The 20,032-nt window shown below is 58.3% G+C and overlaps 2 protein-coding genes across 2 annotated transcripts; one reads left to right on the top strand and one right to left on the bottom strand.

Annotated features, from left to right (window-relative positions):
• Positions 1 to 1,299: 1,299 nt before the first annotated feature.
• Positions 1,300 to 1,974, bottom strand: LOC132334583 (olfactory receptor 14J1-like; the record flags this gene model as incomplete). The annotated part of the gene is made up of 1 exon (XM_059860688.1): positions 1,300 to 1,974. A coding segment is annotated over one exon (675 nt), but the record flags the coding sequence as incomplete, so codon positions are not given.
• A 6,833-nt stretch (positions 1,975 to 8,807) lies between these two features.
• On the top strand, positions 8,808 to 11,701 carry LOC132334582 (serine/threonine-protein kinase pim-1-like). Its single transcript, XM_059860687.1, has 5 exons — positions 8,808 to 8,864; positions 10,025 to 10,075; positions 10,280 to 10,607; positions 11,252 to 11,349; positions 11,687 to 11,701. Exons 1-5 carry the CDS (start codon positions 8,808 to 8,810, stop codon positions 11,699 to 11,701), a joined length of 549 nt encoding a protein of 182 aa, XP_059716670.1.
• The last annotated feature ends 8,331 nt before the right edge of the window (positions 11,702 to 20,032 follow it).

The raw sequence follows: 20,032 nt of genomic DNA, 5'->3' as shown, positions 1-20,032 counted from the left end.
AAGGAGGGACAGTGACAGAGACACCTGGTTGTCACTTGATGGCCAGAGGGGTTTAACCACAGTCACCCTGCCCAACTTTTCTCTTATGGGCACAGCCAGAAATGTCAGGGCTCTGCCAGGTGCCCACCCCTGAGCTGGGCTCATGCCCTCCTCCCAGCCCCAGGGCTGCCCAGGGACACGAGTCCTTCCCTTGCACACACACACAGAGTTCATTGCAGCACGGGCAGGGGCTCCCTGGGCTCTGCTGCCACTGCCAGAGCCTGGCAGGGACCTCAGCCCTGCGGGTGTCACCCTGCCCTGCTCTGCCCTGCCTGAGGTGCCCCACGGCCAGAGGGATGGACACAGGGAGCTCTGTGCTCAGGAGCTCGTCCCAGCCCTGCACTCAGGGGTTCCCAGGGGATGTTACTCTCTGGAAAGTCCAGGGGCAGCTGAAGGAGTTTGTGCTCACTGGGTTTATGTCCCCTCACACACACAGGATGTTCAGGGCTGTGGAGTGTCCGTGCACTGCAGACACAGACTCCTGACCCGGTCACTTGATGTCCCTCCATGGAGAGAAGAAGAACCTCTGTGACCTGGGGTGAGAGGCCACTGCTGTAGCAGTGCTGGCTTTGCACTGCTGGGACAGCCCCCACCCTGATCACTGCCACACTTCTGCTGGGCACTGCTGGTTTCCTCTGCAGGGCACTGTGCTGGGCACATCCCTGAGAGTAACTGGGAAGGAGATTGAAGCTTTCAGGCCCTGCACTGGGGAGATGCCCTTGCATGATGGAAATGCTGCTGCAGAGCCCAGCTCTGTCCCAGCAGTGCCCACAGCCTGTCCCTGCCTGCAGTCCCTGGACAGGCACACAGCAGGACAGGGACTGAGCTGGCAGAGCCCTGAGGCCCTAAACCAGCACAGGGGTTCTGAAGGGGAGTGTGGCAGTGAAGGAAGGGGAGATTATGGAGGAGAAGCCCTGGGGCTCCCTGGCAGTGAGGAGCACTGGGGTTCCATTTTCTCCTCCAGCTCTGCCCAGAAGCACCAACTCTACAGCTCCAGAAAAGCCAGGGAAGAAAGATGTCAGGCACACATGGCAATACACAATTCTTCAATGTAGTAGTAGAAGTACAGCTCCTGGTTTATACAGTCACTGGGTGCCACTGGAAAAACAAATACTGAATTTAAAATGTATAATCAAAGATTTTGGTGTGAACAAATTCTCAAAAGTATAACAACTGTGCCAGAAGTAAAAAATGCATGGCACAGAACGAGCATAAATATGTAACATCATAACAGCTATGCAGGAGAATGACTATTTATTGCTACTGAAAACCATCTGTGATCATTTTCCTCAAGGCAGCCTTGAGCTCCTGGTTCCTCAGGCTGTAGATGAGGGGGTTCAGGGCTGGAGGCACCACCGAGTACAGAACTGACACTGCCAGATCCAGGGATGGGGAGGAGATGGAGGGGGGATTCAGGTGAGCAAATGTGCCAGTGCTGAGGAACAGGGAGACCACAGCCAGGTGAGGGAGGCAGGTGGAAAAGGCTTTGTGCCGTCCCTGCTCAGAGAGGATCCTCAGCACAGCCCTGAAAATCTGCACATAGGAGTAAACCATGAACACAAAACAACCAAAGGCTAAAGAGGCAACAACTACAATAATTCCATGTTCCCTGAGTTTGGAGTGTGAGCAGGAGAGCTTGAGGATGTGTGGGATTTCACAGAAGAACTGGCCCAGGGCATTGCCATGGCACAGGGGCAGGGAAAATGTATTGGCTGTGTGCAGCAGAGCATTGAGAAAGGCACTGGCCCAGGCAGCTGCTGCCATGTGGGCACAAGCTCTGCTGCCCAGGAGGGTCCCGTAGAGCAGGGGTTTGCAGATGGACACGTAGCGGTCATAGCTCATGACTGTGAGCAAGGAAAATTTTGCTGTGGGGAAGAAGAAAACTAGAAATAGCTGTGCAGAACATCCTGAGTAGGAGATGGTCCTGGTGTCCCAGAGGGAATAGTGCATGGCTTTGGGCACAGTGGTGCAGATGGAGCCCAGGTCAGTGAGGGCCAGGTTGAGCAGGAAGAAGAACATGGGCGTGTGCAGGTGGTGGCCGCAGGCTACGGCGCTGATGATGAGGCCGTTGCCCAGGAGGGCAGCCAGGGAGATGCCCAGCAAGAGGCAGAAGTGCAGGAGCTGCAGCTGCCGCGTGTCTGCCAGTGCCAGCAGGAGGAAGTGGCTGATGGAGCTGCTGTTGGACATTTGCTCTGTCTTGGCATGGGGGTCTGTAGAATAAGTAATCATGCAATACTTCAGTTTGTGGAGAATTTCAAATATCCCAGCACAGCCTGGGGGCACTTTCCCTCCACTGCCTGCCCAGGGCTCTGCTACCTGGAGCTGTCCCCGCCAGCAGCTGCTCCCTGTGCCCAGGACTGGGCCATGTCAGTGCTGCCTGAGCGCAGCTCAGCCCTGGGGGCTCAGCTCTGCCCTGCAGACCCCTCCCAGCTCTGGCACTGTCCAAGGGCAGCTCTGGCTCTGCAGGCTCTGATGGGAATGTCAGAGCAATCCTGAAAAGGACTGGAAAAGCGATGGTGATGCTGCCCTAAGGAACCCTGTGCTGATTTCTGGCACTGCCTGGTATATTCAGATCTCAGAGAATTTTTTTTTTTTTTTAATAATTTTTCTCTGTCTAAAGTGAGACAGGAATATCTAAGTGCATTTTTCTATCCAGGCATCCCAGAGAAATGGATTAATAAAGCAGGATTTTTTTGTTTTATGCAGACCCTGCTTTGCTGTGCTTATCATTTAATCTACTAGGAAATACCCTGGAGATCAGTGTCATGCTGGGAGCATCCCTTAACAATGTAGCATCCTCACCACACAACAGAAACTCTTCCAAGCCTTACCAGCTGTCTCCTCCCACCCAGATCTGGTCCCACAGTGCTTAGAGCAGCTGCCAGGGCTGCCCCGGGCAGGCAGCAGAGTCCCTGCCCCAGCAAAGTGCCCTGGGCTGCAGGACCCTGCTTTGCAGGACAGCCCTGGGCACCCCTGGCTGCTCTGCACAAGAGACAATCAGAGAATGTACTCACAGCGTCTGGAGGCATTGGGATGTTCCAGCTTTAGGAGATGGCTCCAGGAGCTGCAGCTGCCTTGTCCTGCAGCCAGAGGTTCCTGTGCCAAGGGCTGGCAGTGATTCTCCCCCAGTCACTTCTCAGCATCTTCACAGCCCTGACTGATTGAAAATCTCTCTGTCTCTGTGCTGTGCCCGGGGTGGCCGCAGGCAGCGCCCTCAGCCCTGCTGGGTTGGGAGAGGAGCTGCTCCTGAGGAGATATGTTATTTTGAAGCTCTTCTTGATTGCCAGGAGTTCCTTCTGTTCCAGGAGCCCAGCCCAGCTCAGCAGAACAGACACAGCACAAGGACTTCTCTTGTGGGTTGGGTGCTCAGGCCCTGAACATCACTCCCTGAGAGGGAGTTGAAGAAATCTCTCAAGAATTCAAAGTCACAATCAATCTCCAACGTTTCTTCAAGTTTTAATGGGTCCCACTGAGGGACAAGACTGAGAAAGTGTCCCCAGGTTCCAGTTAGAGCAGAACACTGGAGGCAGTGATGACAGCTGGGGAAAAACAAGGCAAAGGTGTCTTTGGGGCTGAGCAAATCTGGATGTGTTTCAGGAATGCAAAGGGCCAAGGCCTGAGCCCCAGCCCCTGGCCAGGCAGATCCTGTCCCTCCCTCCTTGCTCAGGGCTCTTCCCGGGATGGGCACTGACATGTGGGGATGTGCAGTGCCAAGGGCAGGAGCATGGGGCGGCCCCCGCCAGGCTGCTGAGCAGGGACAAGGAGGCCGTGAGCCCCCAGGCCTGCAAGGGTCACTTGTCTCCTGCTCCTGGCTCAGGCCCAGGCCCAGCAGCCATGGCCAAAGTGCTGCCCAAGTTGGCTCTGTCAGGGCCTGGCAGCTGCTGCCCATGCCTGTGCCCTGTGCAGCCCAGGCTGTGCTACGGTGTCCCTGCCCTGCGCCTCTGTCCCTGCAGGCTGTGCTCATCCCCCGGCTGCCCCACCTGGCTGGCCCCTTCCTTTGCTGACAGCTCTGCCTCCTGCCTGCCTCTGCCTGCCCACACAAAGCCTTGGGCTGACCCAGGCTCTTTCTGAGGGATGTGTTGCACCACAGCCCTGCCCTGGCAGGGAAATTCCTTGCTCTTTTTTCCCAGTCTGGGCCTCCCAAGCTGCCCTTTGCATTAACACTTTCTTTCTCTGGCTGTACTCTACTATGTCAAAAGGATCCACCATCTCTGAATCCACCCTTCAGTCCCTCCCAGGGCTCTCCCCTTCTGTCCTCAGTCTGCACCCCACTGAGCACAGAGCTCCTCTGTCCCTATACAGTGCTCATGTGCTTGAGGCCATGGGCGCCTGGACAAGAAGGACGGTTCTTTCCTACAGGAAGGAAACCACAGAGCCCCAGGGTTTTGAAGGCAGATGAGAGGCAGGCACTGGAGGCCAAGGTAAGCCAGACCTGTCTGTCCTTGCAGCTTTTGTCTGAAAGCAACCCTTGGATATTTGGGGAGTTTTGGAGGTGCAATTCCATTTCAGCCATATGTAGCAGTGTATTTCTATAGCCATGGGTGCCTGGAGCAGAATGACAGCTCTTCTGCACAGGAAGGAAAGGGCAGAGCCCCAGTGTTTCACAGGCAGATGAGAGCTGGTCTTCAGGAATCCAAGGGAACCTAGACAGTCCTGGCAGCTTTTATCTGGGAGCTCTCTTGGATATAAGGAATTTTGAAGGCAGATTCCCAGTTTTGGCTATGGATGCCTGCACATGAGAGATGTTTCTTTCCATGGAAAGAAAAGCACAGCCCCCCCAGTGTTTTGACGGCAGATGAGAGGTTGCCCCCCCAGATGCCAAGGCCATCTAGAGCTGTCTGTTCTGGCAGATTTCATATAGGAACAACCCTTTGATATAATCAAATATGGAGGTAGAATCCCAATTTCAGCTATGAACCCCTGGAGGAGAAGGAGAGTTCTTTCCCAGAGGAAGGAAAACATGGAGCTCCATGGCTTCAGGGCCAGATGAATAGCAACCCTCAACATGCCAAGGTCAGCCGGACCAGCCAGGCTAAGCCAGCAAGACTTGTTCCATGTTCTTGGACCCTGGGGGCCCTGCAGCAGAACTTTGTTTCCAGAAGGCCCAGCGATACCACAGTGGTCTCCTTGGCTCTGCAGTGTCACACTGGCCCCTTGCTTCCATGGGGACCCATAGTGTCACACTGGCCCCTTGCTTCCATGGGGACCCATAGTGTCACAGTGGCCCCTTGGTGCCATGAGGACTCAGAGTGCCAGAATGGTCTCATTGCTTCCATGAGTCCCTGCAGTGTCACAAAGAGCTCCTTGGTTCCACAAGGCCCTGCAGAGCCCCTTGATTCAACAAGGCCTCAAAGTGCCAGAATGGTCTCCAGGACTCCATGATGCCCCACAGTGTCACAAGGACACCTTGGCTCCATGAAACCCTGAAATGGGGAAAGGCCCCTTGATTCCATTGGGCTCCTCCCTGTCACACGAGTTCTTAGTTCCACCGCACCCTGTAGTGCCACAATGGTCTCCTTGGTTCCACAGAGTCAGAATCTCTCGGTGGTCTCCCCGAGCCCCACTAAGATCCCCTTGATTCCATGAGGCCCCGCCGTGCTACAATGACCCTTAGGTTAAATGGCCCCTTGGTTCCAGTGAGTCCTGAAGTGTCATAATGGTCTCCATGGTTCCACGAGGCCCCAGAATGTCACAATGGACTTTTGGTTCCATGAGCTTTCGTACAGCCAACAGCAGTGTCCTTGGCTCCACAGTGTCACAAGGGACCCTTTGTTCCATGAGGTTCAGTAGAGTGAGATGGACACCTTGATTCCATGAGGTTCTGTAATGTCCCAATGGACTCCTTGGTTCCATGGCCCTGCTGTCCAGAAATGCCCCTTGGTTCCATGAGGTTCTGAACTGTCAGCAGGAATCACCTTGGTTCTGCAGTGTCATAACCAACCCTTGGTTCCATGAGGTGCCAAGCCTCCCACAGCCTCTCAGAGACCCTTCTCCCCCTCACGGCCCCTCACAGCCCCAGGCCTGGGGCTCCTCCCAAAGGAGAAGGGGTCGGGCCCTGCTTGTTCTCCTTTTATTTCAGTCCCCTCACAGCCACGAGTGAAGAAAGGCTGAAATGGAGCCTTTCCCCAGCATTTCCCTCGGGGTTCATTGCGGGCTGAAGCTCTGGGCTGGCGCTGGCCCGAGCGCCACCATCCCTGCAGCCGCCAGGCCTTTGCTGTCCCCCCGTGTCCGTTCCCTGTCCCCGAGTCCCGCCCGGCTCTGGCAGCAGCAGCAGCCGCAGCGCAGGGGGCGCCGGCCCGGCCCAGCCGGGGCTCCCGGCCAGGAGCAGCAGCAGCGCCGGCCCCTTCCCGCCTGCTCCTGCCTCGGCTCCCGAGGGCTTTTTCCAGCTCAGTTCTGGAGTAGGGCAGCAATCACCCACACCCAGCCCTGACTGCGCAGGGCCCGCCTGTGCTGCCCTGACCCAGCCCGCAGAGAAAGAAAGGATCGGGTTCCAGCGCTGTTTTCAGCACTGCTTTACTCACCCTGAGGTGACAGCAGGAGGCTGCTGCTGCCTTTGCCTTGGCAATTGGAGATCATGGCTGCTCTTGCCGCTTGAAATTTATCTGTAAAACTGCAATTGCCTTTTTTGATCAGTGCTACCCAGAGTGCTTTCGTGACAGTGAATGTGGGAATCCTTAAAATCAGAGGATTTTGGGAAAGCTGAAAAAGGCAGGCTTCAGAGACAGCAGAACTGTGATTAGAGCTGAGCTGTAACCATGAGATAGGGCAGCAGAAAAGTTAAATAAGAAGTAGGAAAGTAAGGACAAATAGAACAATAGTTTGTGTACTAAGGCTTGGCTAGAAAAACTCCCTAAGCTGCAGAAAAGTATATCTAGCCTGATATTAGGAAGTACTGAGCTTAATAAATGAGCTCTGAGCATTTTGTTTTAAGGCTTAGAAGCAGGTATTGTATTCGAAATAATCAGGTATTGTTTTAACCGAAGGTACGTGTGCTTATAATGGTTGGATAGAACTACTGTCAATATGCTTCTGCTTTGTGTGATTGGTCAAAAAACTTTTAAAGTAAGTTGTAACATTGAGTTCTTTGTCTGCTGCCGAGGAGACAAACTGCCGGCATCTTCCCATTGTCATAACCATGTAATGAGACTGATGCTGGAAAATAAACACCTCAAGACACATTCCTCAGCAGTCCGGTCCTGTTTGTGATTTTGTACATAGACCCCCGGCTGGCAATAGGTGAACTCAGGCTTTTGGTCACAGGCATCATGATTAGCAGATCTTGAAATCCCCTAAAGTCCCTGAGCACTAAGTCAAGGAGAATTAAAGCCACACAGACCACATTTGCAGTGCTCAAACACGGCCCTGTTGCTGCTGCTGCTGAAATAAAATCATCTGATAGAGGCCATCACAGAAATTGCCTCTCAAGTGTCAAATCAAATGAAAAAATCCACCAGGAGAAAGAGAAACCAGAACTTCTCGACTCACTTCATTGTTTCTCCTTCTGAGCAGCAGCAGCAGCAGCAAGTGGAGATGCGCAGAGGTATTTCCAGCTGCTGCTGATCCCAGCTGGAGCCCAGCCTGCTGCCCAGTCCCAGCGGGAAGCTGAGCCCAGCCCAGGGAGCTCCCGCAGTGTCGGGAGCTCAGCGCACACGGGGCCAGGCCCAGAGCCCCGGGCACGGCCGCCCATTGCGGGGCAGCGGCGCAGACGGAATGTCCTGCGGCCCAAACCTCCTGCTCCTGCCACACAGCGCCAGCGCTCTCCCCCTCCTCCTCCTCTCCCAGCACGGCACAAATTCCAGCTCGGAGGAGGCTTCCCCAGAGAGGGCTCAGGCTCCTGCTTCAGCCTCAGGGTCCCTGCAGAGGAACAGGGCATCTTTCAGGCACTTCCACAAGCTCAAGGCTGCCATTTCATGGGCAATCTGGGATGAAAATGGACTTGTTAGGAAGCACAAAAGCAGAGGGAATTGATCAGAAATTATTAGGAAAAAAATGACCCTTCTTAGAGACAAAGTTCGCAAAGTCATTCCATGCATTTCTCCTTTTCAAATTCTTCCAGTCATCTCCTGACAGGTCCAGCATGTTCTGGTACTTTTCATGAACTGACTGTACTCTTGATTCATATCAATGCATGAGATGTAGAAGCATCTGAACTGAACACTGAGACAAACTCCCTCTGTCAGCCCATTTTCATCTTCTAGCTCACTTTCCGTATGTCCACAGGCATCTTGGAATGATTATCCCACAGCTCTCCATTTCTGGCTGCAGGCTCTGGAGATTCTTTCTCTGCATTCAGTCAGGTTTGCATTCCCTAATAATTCCTGGTAGCCCATCATGTTTTCTTAAGGTAGAACAGTAACATTGAAAACCTCACCAATGGCACAACTGCCCAGCCCACAAGGAAAAGAAAGAAGAAGCTGTCAAGTTCTTCAAATATTTGTCCTGCTTTGCTGCAAGAGTCGTGCTGCACGCACAGTGTGGAAAGCCAAGAGGAGCTGCAGTTGGTGGCACATCTTGTGACAGAAGCTGCACCTCGTTCTCCAGGAAAGATTCTTGGAAAGAGCAAAGAGGACTGAGGAGCAGATGATGGGAAAACTGAAAGAGCTTTTAAGAAATTCAAAGAAAACATCAAGAAACCATCTGAGATGTTTTACTCGATTTATTTTTATGCTCCTCTTTTCCATCTTGCACTACTTCTCCATCCATTAATTCCAAATGGATCTCACTTCTAAGCTCAATGACTTGGCAAGTTGTGGACACTGTCAAATACCATGAGCTACACCCAGTTTGCCTTCCCCTGGATTTCTCTGGAAAGCAATGCTGGAGAGGTAAGTGCAGTGCCTGGGTCACGTACAAATTCAGCATTCAGGGAATGTGCTCCGATAGTGTTTGACCCTCAGCAGGGACAATGCACAGCAGGGACCGAGGGGATTCCTGTGCTGCTGTGCAGGAGTGCAGACTCTGGGTCTTGGCTGAACACGGCCAAGTTCCCGTGTTTGGACAGGCTCAGGGGCTGCCCCCGGGGAGCGCGGGGCTCGGCGCGGGGGCCAGTGGGCAACGGACAAACGGACACGGGGACAAACGGCCCCGGCGCTTCAGTTGCAGCGGCAGCAGCAGCAGCGAAAGCAGCAGCGAAAGCAGCGACTTTGCCGAGCCCCTCTTGCTTGTCCTCTCCCTCTCCCGCAGTCCCGCTTGTCCCGCAGTCCCGCTTGTCTCTCCCTCTCCCGGTCTCCCTTTCCCTAGTTCCATTCCTCTCCCAGTCTCTCTCCCCTTGCCCGGTCGGGCCATGCCCCCGGCCCGCCCCCGGCCCCGGGCGGGGCTGCCCCGTGCCCGGCCCCGGGCGTCCCGCCGCGGTCTCGCCTCCGGCCGGCTCTGGCCGTACTGGCGGTGGCGCTGCTGGGCGGGCATCAGTGCCTGGGACAGGGGCGGCATCGCCTCCCTTTGGCTCCGCCTGGCCCGAGCCTGGCCCCGGCCCCGGCCCCGGCCCCGGCCCCGGCCCCGGCCCCGGCCCCGGCCCCGGCCCCGGCCCCGGCCCCTCCCGGGGCCCGCGGAGGACACAGGCGGCGCGGCCGCTCCCGCCGCCTCCGCTGCCGCTTGCCCGGCCCGAGCTCCGCCGCTCGGCAGCGCGGCCGCCGGCCCCGAGCCGCCGCTGTCCCGCTGCAGGGAGCGAACGCCTGGGGATGGCCGGCCCGGGGCGCTTGAGGGGCGCTCGGGGGCCGTTGCCGGCCCCGGGCCGAGCGCTGACAGCCGCGTCCCGCCGGCAGGGAAGGCGCAGCAGGGCCTGAAGGAGCAGTACCGGCTGGGCTCGCTGCTGGGGCGCGGCGGCTTCGGCAGCGTCTTCGCGGCCACGCGGCTCTCGGACGGTGCCCCGGTGAGCGGCGGGCGCAGGAGGAGGAGGAGGAGGAGGGGGCGGAGGAGGAGGAGGGCGGAGGATGGGGCTGAGCAAGGCGGGCGGCGAACTCAGCCCGCTGCTTCCCTTGGCTTGCAGGTGGCCATCAAAAGGGTGCCACGGGAGCGCGTCCGGCACTGGGGCGAGCTGGTGAGTGAGCGGGGCCAGCGGGAGCAGCCGGGCCATGCCGAGCGGGGATGAGCCGAGGCCCGACAGGGTGGAAGCCTCCAGGACGCCTCGAGGGAGAGCGGGCGTGGGGCCAGCGCAGGGCACAGAGCATCCCAGGCTGGCTGAGGGCTTCCTGAGCCCCGGCACGGCATCAGCCCCACTGACGGCATCGTGCTCCTCCCGCAGCCCGACGGCACCAGCGCACCCCTGGAGATCGTGCTGCTGGCCAAGGTGTCCACTGGCTTCCCTGGTGTGGTCCAGCTGCTGGAGTGGCTTGAGCTCCCCAACGACGTCTTGATGGTGCTGGAGCGCCCGGAGCGGTGTCAGGACCTGCAGCATTTCATTCGGGCACGGGGCTTCCTGCCCGAGGAGGTGGCGCGGGAGCTGTTCCGCCAGGTGCTGGAGGCTGTGCGACACTGCACCAGCTGCGGGGTCCTGCACAGGGACATCAAACCAGAGAACATCCTGGTTGACCTGGCCACCGGGCACGCCAAATTGATTGACTTTGGCTGTGGCACCTACCTGCAGGACACAGCCTACACTCACTTTGCAGGTGAGCCCACACAGGGTGTGCTCCTGGTCCCAGCATCTCATGGCCCAACATCTCACAGCCCAAGCTGGGTGTGGCAGTGGGGATTCTCCCTTCTGCAGCCCTTCATGGCACTGAGACTTCAGCCAAGTTGCTTTTGAGCAGGGCTGGGTGTGGAGCCAGCTTCCAGCCCTGCAGGCAGCCTTTGCCCACCACTCTGCCCAGGACTGGGGCTAGGGCAGCCAGCCCAACAAAAACACCCGTGGGTGGGGGTAGCCGAGAGGGGGGGTCGGAACCAGGGCCCCAGCCAGTTTGGTGTGCTGGTGAGAAAGGGCTTGGACTGTTCCACTCGCCTGCTTTTTTTTGGGTTCATAATGTTTTTTGGAGCAATGCAGGCAGGGAGGATGCAGGCATGGTTTTTCCCCCAGCACTGAGTGGTTTCTTCCTTGTTATGGTGGGGCCTTGCCAGGGCTTCCACTGCCCTCTTCCAACCCCAAGTCTGTACACAAGTCCCAGGTGCTGGTGAGAGGGCAGTGCGTCACACCCCCTGTGCCACTGGAGCAGGGATGCTGGGGCCAGGCTCTGGGAGCAGCAGCATCCCCCTGATGAACTCCATCTGTATTCCATAGGAACACGGTCATACAGCCCCCCGGAATGGACCCACTTTGGCTGGTACTATGGCAGGCCAGCTACCATCTGGTCCCTGGGCATCCTGCTGCACCAGATGGTCTGTGGGGAGCATCCTTTCAGGAGGGGCCAGAACATCAGCTGGGACCATCAACTCTCGCTGCCACAAGGGCTCTCTCAAGGTGGATCCTCATCTCTGGGCACGGGGGAATACCAGTGCTGGGAGACAGCAGCGGGCTCGTGAGCATCCTGCTCTGGCAGCTGCTGAGGAGGTGGCACATGTCCTGCTCTCCTGCTCTCCTCCAAACCAGGGAATGGATGGGAAAGCTTAGGCCCAGCTCTGAGCACATCCAGCATGGCCTGGGCACGGGAATAGTGGGGCAAAGCCAACAGGAGCCTTCTCCAACTGACCGGTGGTTTGTGGTTTCTCTGCCCAGAGTGCCAAGATCTGATCAGGCGGTGTTTATCCATGCTGGACTTGGACAGACCCTCATTAGAAGAGCTGCTCTGTCATCCTTGGATGCAGGATATTCATCTGCACTAGAAGAAGGGAGAGAGCCACAGGCACACTGTGATGCAGGGCCCTGGTAAGTTCCAGCTCCACACATGCCTTGGCAGTCAGAAGCAAAGGAAGCCAGACTTTTTTGTCCTGCCTGTGTCACTGCCCAGGGCTCATCAGATGGGAACACAGAGCCCTTGTGCTGGAGCTGAGCTGCTCTGCCCAGCACTGGTGGCCACCATCTGAGCTGGTTTTGCTTGTCCTGGTTCCCTGACAGCTGGGGCCTTGGGCAGAACCTGAGAGCCTGGTCTCACCCCAGGGAAGGAGAAGGAGCCCCTGGAGAAGCTGTACCAGGTGGGACTGCTGCTGCTGGAGACAGCGAGGATGACATCAAGGATGGCAACCTCTTCCTGGACCTGGCCACTGGCCAGCTGAAGATGATGGACCTTGATTGTGGCACCTTCTTCAAAGCCAGGCTCCACAGCAAATTTACAGATGAGTCCACACCCAGGGGGATGCTCCCACATTTGGGCATTGCACAGCCTGGCCGGGAACCAAAGGTTCCCCCTTTGCTGGGGCAGATGCAGCTGATCCTTCAGTCGCCTGCCCAGCTGGTTTTGGCAGGGCTGGGGGGATGGGCTGGGCTGGGTACGAAATGGGAGTGGGCTCCTGGCCCTGCCAACAGCCCCCAGCCCCCACCGTGCCCCGGGCTGGGGCTGGGGCAGCCAGCCCAACACAAACAAACCCCATGGTGGGAGCAGAGGTGGGACTCTAGAACCTGTGCTGCGGCTGCTTTGCTGTGCAGGCAAGGAAGGGCTTGGGCTGCTCCACTGCCCTTGTTTGCTTTGGGATCAGCGTTATTGTGGGGGGCAGTGCAGGGGGGAAGGGAGAAAGCCTGGGCTTCCCTTCCCCGTGTGTGGGTTTTTTCCTTGCATGCAGGGGTTGGGCCTTCCTCAAGGCCCTGGCAGAGATAAGATTTTTTTACCTTTTTTCTTGTTTCCCCTTTTTGTCTGTAATCTATTTTCAATAATTTGTTGTTTGTTTTTCTAGATGAAGCCTTATAGGTTGGGTCCAGTCTGGATCAGGAAGTGCTTGGGACCAGCTGCAGTGTGGATGGGCCGTGCCCTTGGAGAAGGCTGAGGACATCGTTTGGGACCAGCTTTTCTTCCAGCAGGGGAGGGCGTGAGGTGGGTCCCTGTCTGCCTGGCATGGTGGGATCAGAGCTTCTGGGAGATGGCAGCGAGCACAGGAGCCTCCTGCTCTGGGCAGCTGCTGAGGAGGTGGATGTGCCCTGGCTGGCTGCAGGCTGGGCACACGTCCTGCCCTCCTGCCCTGCTGCCAAAAGCAGCAGTGATGGGCAGCTCTGGGCACCGCTCTGAGCACGGCCAGCATGGCCTGGGCACCGTGGGCGGCTGGGACAAGGGCACAGGAGCCTTCAGCTGACGGGCAGTTTCTGCTTTCTCTCCTTGCAGCCGGGCTCTGCGGGTGCTGAGGCTGCTCTGGGCTCTGCCAGGGCTCTGCTGGAGCTCAGCACCAGGCTGGAATCAGCCAAAGAAGAAATGGTGTGACCTGCAGCACAGACTTGCTTGAGCATTTTGGCAGCACAGCTCAAGTTTGCAGAGTGTACACCTCCATGGGAAAAGATGACACCCCCCAAAAAATAAATTTGTTCAATAACTTCTGAAATGAAATCAATCTGGAATGCCCCAAAATGACATTTCTCAGCTTGCTCAAGCTGTAGCTCAGCCCTTCTCTGAACAGTTCTCTCCCCATCTGCCTCTTACTACTGCTCCTTCTTTTCCCTCGGTGAGTTCCCAGCCCATTGCAGCCTGTATCACACTGTTGCCTTCCTTGGTGCCCCTCACCACGAGGAAGGCTGAGCCCCAGGCTTAGGGATGCATCCTGTCACTGGCTGAGGAGCAGCAATGTCTCAGAGGTCCCATGGGATTTTGGTGTCATTGAGAGCCACTCTCCAGCCCTCAGCTCTGCTCACTGCTGAGCTCCCACTCCCTTTCCCTTGTCCTTCCTGCAGGATGAGCTCTCTGAATCCCCTTGAGCCTCTCCACCCTTCCCAGCCCACACACCCACCTCAGTAAGGCCAAAGCTGAAGCTGCTCTGTCTCCTCTGCTGTACAGGGTGATCTTGACCCCCAATGAGTTGCAGCTGGACCAGTTGCTGAAGATTGGAGGTGGGCCTGATCTTGAAAGGCCACACCTGCAACCAACAAGAACTAGTGATATATAAGAGTAAGGGAAGAGGAGTGAGAGGAGTCAGATTCCTCCTGCAAGGAGCTGGAACAGTCAGTGTGTAGAGGAACTGCCTGTGAGGAACATCAAGAAGGTGTGAAGCTCTGACAATACGAAATCCTTGCTCTATGATGACGCTAGAATTTGTGTTATCTAAGACAACACTCTGGCACACCATCCAGTCCCCTGTGCAGGGAGCCCCAGCCCCAGAGCACAGCACACAACAGTGCAGTCCAGGCTGGAACAGCTGCCCGACAGGCCTGGCTTGGCTCTTTGTGGCAAGGGAATGCTCCCTGTTTCCAGCTGTCCCTGCAGGATGGCCCCAGGGCAGAGCCCAGCCGGGCTCCCACTGCAGCCCCTGGAGCTTGGGGCAGACAGTGCTCCCAGAGCTGAGGTTCCTGGGGAGCACCCGGAGCTGTGCCTTGCACTCTGCTGCCATGTGTCACAGTGCAGGCTGGCTAGTGCTGTGTGAATGCACCAGCCCCTGGTTTGAGTGACAGGGGCCTTGCCCAGTCACATCTCTGCCAAGGCTGCAGCATTTCACTGGGCAGAACCTGACAAGGCATAGAGAGCAGATCAATGAAATTATCCAGACTGGGTTTTTCAAAGGCCCTTTTGAAGGAAGGGCTTGAGAATAAATGCTCTCTGTTTGCCACATGAACATTGGGGAGAGTTAGTGTCTTTGTCTTCAACCCACTCCCCCTCCAGCCAACGTTACAGCCACCCACTCCCTCACACATCCCCCTCATGCCTTCCCACTGCTGTGTCCTGTCAGGGCTTCTGCAGCCCCTCGTCCCTTCTTGGCCCCGTCCCCTCAGGGTCTCCCCCATCCCAGCCAACCTGCCCGGCAGCAGCGCCGCAGCCCCACAGCAGCTGCAGAGGAGCCCCATCCAGAGGCACCTCGGAGCCCTCAGCAATCCAGCCAGCAGCACACGGGCAGGAGGACACAGATGGCGCTTCCTGCCTGGGACAGGGCTTGTGGCCATCTCCAGGCACTGCTCTCACAGGGATCTCTGCAGCTCCAGCCCCTGCCCACCCGCTCTGTTGGCAGCACAAAGGCTTCAGCAGAACTACCAAAGGCCAAGGGGCTTCTGGCCATTTTCCCTGCAACACAGCATGCTGGGACAGCTTGCTGAGCCCAAGCACCCTTTTTCCCCTCTTCCCCTATGCCCTGCAGACCCTGGGAAGCAAAAGAAAGCTCCCGGGAGTCTGTGTATTATAACACATTCTATATTCATATACTAAAGAAAAAACAAAAATAAAAGAACAATCATGAAGAAAGAGAATATTCCCGCTGGCTTAGGTGGCCCCAGCAGACAGAGCCTCTGGGCTCAGCTCTCTGCAGATCTCCAGCAGCGCAGCCAGCCAAGCCCCGACAGACGAGGCCGTGTCCTCCATGCCCTGCAGAGCTGATCCTGCAGCCTCTGGAAGATGGAAGATCGCTCACTCTGGAGTGCCTGGAGGACATTCAGTGTATGAAGTGCCATGTGTGACGTGGCACTGCTGGTGTCCTCTGTCAGGTGTTCAAGGGCTGAAAGAGAGAGGAACAGAGCCACGGTCAGATCCCGAACCTGAGAGAACCCGAGGAGAGTCCCCTGCCAGGGCCATTCCAGCCGGCTCTAGCCATGGCCAGGAGGGAGCAGGGACCAATGGGACCAGCCCGAAGCTCCTGGCCACGAATCCCCCTTGTGGCCCTGAAATCTTTGTGTGCTCTGCCCATGCCGCCCCTCGTCCGCAAAGGGAGCAGAGCCCTCTGCAGCCGGGGCAGGGCTTGCAGCTCCCCCCACCAGGCACTGCTGTCCGCACGCTGCCCTCACTCACCGTTGCAGATGAGCCGGAGCTCTTCCTTCTTCCCCCTCAGGTGCCGCCCGGCCATCCCTGGGAACACAGAGCCTGTCACAGCCCCAGCGGCACAGCTCCCTGCCAGCGGCGCTGCTGGCACTGTGGCCACACGGCCTGCTGGCCCGGCAGGGCTCAGCCCGGCCCCTGCTGCACGCGGCCGCCCCAGGGCACGGCTGCGAGAGGGCGGCGGCAGCAGTGCCGGGGCCAGGCGGGGCTCGATGGTGCTGGGCCCGGGTGGCGCTGCCGTGGCAGCAGGTGGGGCTGGGGCCGAGCTGTGGCAGGGCCAGGAGGGAGCCCGGGCTCGTGGCTCACCAATGAACCTGATGGCCACCACTTGCAGGGACTCCTGTGGGCTCTGCAGGTAGGGCAGGGCCCGGCGCAGGTGCTCGGCTGCTCTGCTCCCGTGGTCTGCCAGCTGGAGAGAGCGGCAGGAGGGAAGGGTTGGCGTGGGCTCAGCCCCTTGGCCGGGCGCTGCCTGTGCCGAGCCCCAGCCTCCCCAGCCTGAACAGCCCTGAGGCGCGGCCAGCAGCTGCTGGTGCCGGGCTCTGGAGGGGCAGAGGGCCGGCTGCTGCCCGGGGAGCCGCGGTGCCGGCCCGCCCCACAGCTCTGCTGGGCCAGGGCTCCATCGGAGCCCGGCTCAGGCCCACAGGAGCCTGGAGAAGAGCCCGCACAGCCTCTGGGTGCAGCAGCGGGCAGGGGCACAGCTGCCAGCCCCGCACTCTGAGCACCGCCCTCGGGGGCCTTCTCCAGGCTGAGGCTGGGGCTTGCAGGCCATCCTTACCAGGCACTTGGTGAACTTCCACGGCTTCTGGTTCTTCACCAGTCTTTCAAGATCCCTCCTCTTCAGGAACTTGACCACACAAAGCAGCGTTTCCTGAGAAGCCTGGAGAGCAGCAGAGATGCAGAGATGGCCCCACAGCCCAGGGCGCAGGACTCACGTCCCTGTGCCAAGGCCTGGAGGAGGCTGCAGCCCGGCAGGCGCCAGGGCAGGAGGCAGCCGAGCCCCCTGCTAGGGGGACAGCAGCAACACACGAGTCCTCACCTGTGCCACACGCCGATTCTCATCATGGCAGTGGAAGAAGAGTGGCAGCAGGCTCTGGCGCAGGGGTGTCTTCAGGGCCTTTTTTTTCTTTTCCAGTGGAAGAGTCACCAAGGTTCTGAAGAGCAGTATGGAGAGCAGCTGCACCTGGCTATTATTCTGTATTGAAGGAAGAAAAGAAGACCTTAGCATTGGTTGCATGGGGCTCAGCTTGGCCCAGGCCTGCAAATCCACAAGGCACAGTGCCAGGGAAGCACCGAGTGGCCGTGGCTGGGGGCAGCGAGCCTTACGTGGTCAAAGAGTGGCAGGAGTGCCTCAAGCAGCTGCAGTGTGATGGGGCTGGGCATCAGCATGTCATTGTCCAAGATGATAAAGCTGAGAAGCATGACTGTCATGCTAACTATCTCTCCATCTGCGTCCCACAGGAGCTCCACAAGACTTTCAGTCAGGCTCCACATTTTTTCGGTCTGTGCGGAACACAAGTTTGTGAAACGCCATCCTGCTGCTGCAGAGCCCAGAGGCCAAAGGCCTGTCCTGAAGCACTCGGGCAGCTGAACTGGGAGGCAGGAGAGCTGGGAGCAACTGCCGCAGCACCCAAAGCTCAGCCAAGCCCAAGGGACTGCATTCCCCAGCTCAGCCTCTGCTGCTGCCCCCTTCTCACCATTGAGGGCTCCTCAATGAGCTCCAGAAGGGCCCTGAGCGCCAGGCGACGCCTCTCCCTGCACTCGCTCTGCAGCTGCCTTGACAAGATTTCCAGGACTCTGTTAGCACCGCGTTCACTCAGGTCCAGGAACTCGAGGACCTGAAAGGCACAGGGCAGTGACAGGGGACCCGGCCGGCAGGAGCCCAGAACCGCACAGGGCTGGGCCCAGGCAGCAGCACAGGGTGCGGGCACCGTCCCAGGCAGCTGTGGCTCCGAGAGGGCAGAGAGCTGGGAGGCAGCTGAGCGAGGCAGTGCTGGCCATCAGGCTCACCTCCACAAGGAATGCCAGGGCGGGCAGATCCCAGCGTGGCTCCCGTGTGCTGAGCAGCCGGAGCAGGTAGCGAGCGATCCGGGAACACAAGGGGATGGAGACACAGCACATCTCCCTATCAGGAGAAAAAGGAACCAAGACTGTGAGCCAGGGGGACAAATGTTTCCCAGGACTGACTCACAGAGGTCTGGTCTTTCCCCAGCATCCTACAAGTGCACCTGGGATATTTCGGAGGTGGCTCCTTTTGTCCACCCTCCTCTCCCAGCCTTTTCCAGTCTGCTTGGCCGTCCCTCAGTGACAAGGCCCTCTGGGCTACAACCGGGGGACTGTGTTGGAAACCCAGGGAACAGAGCACAAATGTCAGAGGCAGTGGGGAGAAGGGGGTCTCACCTGGCCAGCAGACCCACGGCATAGTGGTGGGTGTCAGCACACAGCAGCGTGTCCCAGCCACCCCTGCGTTCCACTGCCACCACCACATCCTCCTGCTGCATTCGGCAGAGCAGGGACTTCAGAGTCTGCACTGCAAACCTGCGTGCAGAGCAAAGCCCACGTCACGCTGGGAGCACTGGCTCCTGCCCAGGGTCGTGGCAGGGACAGGAGGACTGGGATGAGCACCTGCTGGGGCTGGTGGCAAGGCCATGTTGCTCCTGGCATCCTTTCCAGAAGGTATCGACCTCCTCTGGCACATCCAGAGTGCTGAAGAACACTTGGAAGAGCAGATGCACAAGGAGGCGGGGGAAATACACCGTCACCATATGTGGGACACAGGGCACCTGGAGGATCTTCCACATCACCACAGCTGCCTGCAAAGGACAAAGCCCCCCAAGACAGCCCTCAGTGCCGAGGTGTCCGTGTGGCAGGGCCTGAGCAGGGGAGGGAGAGGCCAGGAGAGAGGCAGGGGGAGCACGGGGCCTGGTGCCCCTGAAGCTGCTCCTGGGCCAGGTTTCAGCCCAGTCCCTGAGGCAGGGAGATGCAGTGGGGGAAGGAAGATGGAGAGCTGCTGGAGAGGTGGCCGTGGGGCCAGCAAAGGCCAGTTGCAGAAACTCACAGCCAGGGCAAAGACACCCGTTTTGTCCCCATCCGAGGTGCACGTGCTGTGCTCTGGCCAGCTCCCCAGCACATCCAGGAGTATCAGCAGCACCGGCTCCGCAGTCCTGGGCGAGCACATGATGCTCTTCCACATGGTCAAAGCAGCTCTGTGGGGTTAGAGCTCTGTCTCAGGGCGCTCTCAGACACAGCATCAGGGCCTGGGCAGCAGTGGGGATCTGAGCTGGCTTCCAGCTCTGCCTCTGCCCACTGGCCCTCACCAGCAGCACCCAGGCAGCCCAGCCCTATGGGGACAGTCCCCTGAGGGGTGGCAAGGGAGCGTGGCAGCAGGCTCGGGGGCTGACGTGCAAGGGCTGGCAAAGAGAACAGCCAGAGGGCCCTGGAACTCTCTGTTGGTCAGACACCTGCAACAGGCTGTACAGGCTGATGGGCTGGGGAGCCGTGAGCCCTCTGGGCAGGTGGGCCCCATACCTGTCACAGGATGGGGACACACGCAGGAGCGTCATGACTACGTCAGCGGGCTGTGCTTCAGTGAGATCCAGCAGGGTCCTGTTCAGCCTGTGCTCAGCAAACTGATTGGCCAGGAGCCACTGGTGGATGTACCTGACCAGGGCGGGCACCTGGAGAAGGCACAGGGAGACTTGGAAAGCTGCCAGAGGGAGGAATGTCCCCAGCTTCCCCAGAGAAGTGCTGCCCTTCCCAACACACTGCCATGTGGCCTCAAAGGTTTCCAGTGACCAGAAGGCGTGGCTTGGGAGGCCAAGCAATTCCTGGGAGGATCAAACCCTTGCTACAGGCTGCTTACTTGCTTTGGACTGGAAAAGCCCTCCTCTACGAGCATATCCAGCAGGGCAGCACTGGTCTTGGTTTGGAAGATGTGCGAATATGCTCTGAGCCCAGTGCCCATGGGGCTGGTCTCTTCTTCCCGAATTCTCTTCAGGAATTTGCAAACCAGCTGTAGGAGAAGGGCAGGAAGCCAGGGATTTTGCACGGAATGCTCCAAGCACTGTGACAGCAGGCCCAGCCCAGGTGGGGATGGCTGCAGGTACCTGTGCTGTTCTGTGGAAGAGGCCACGGGCGGGGTCCTGCTCTTGTGTGCGCTCCAGGGCTGCACCTGGCAAAGAGGGAGCACAGCC

Source organism: Haemorhous mexicanus, chromosome 16 (assembly GCF_027477595.1).
Source record: "Haemorhous mexicanus isolate bHaeMex1 chromosome 16, bHaeMex1.pri, whole genome shotgun sequence".
NCBI lineage: Eukaryota > Metazoa > Chordata > Aves > Passeriformes > Fringillidae > Haemorhous > Haemorhous mexicanus.
Note: the sequence above shows the minus strand (reverse complement) of the source record. Positions and strands in the feature narration are given on the sequence as shown.

Bases quoted from the DNA above. Each gene is read 5' to 3' on its own strand.
- LOC132334582 (XM_059860687.1), top strand. From the start codon at position 8,808: ATGAGCTACACCCAGTTTGCCTTCCCCTGGATTTCTCTGGAAAGCAAT. The intron at 8,865-10,024 runs GTAAGTGCAGTG...CTTGGCTTGCAG, and splicing joins TGGAAAGCAATGCTGGAGAG to GTGGCCATCAAAAGGGTGCC. The intron at 10,608-11,251 runs GCACCTACCTGC...TGTATTCCATAG, and splicing joins ATTGATTGACTTTGGCTGTG to GAACACGGTCATACAGCCCC.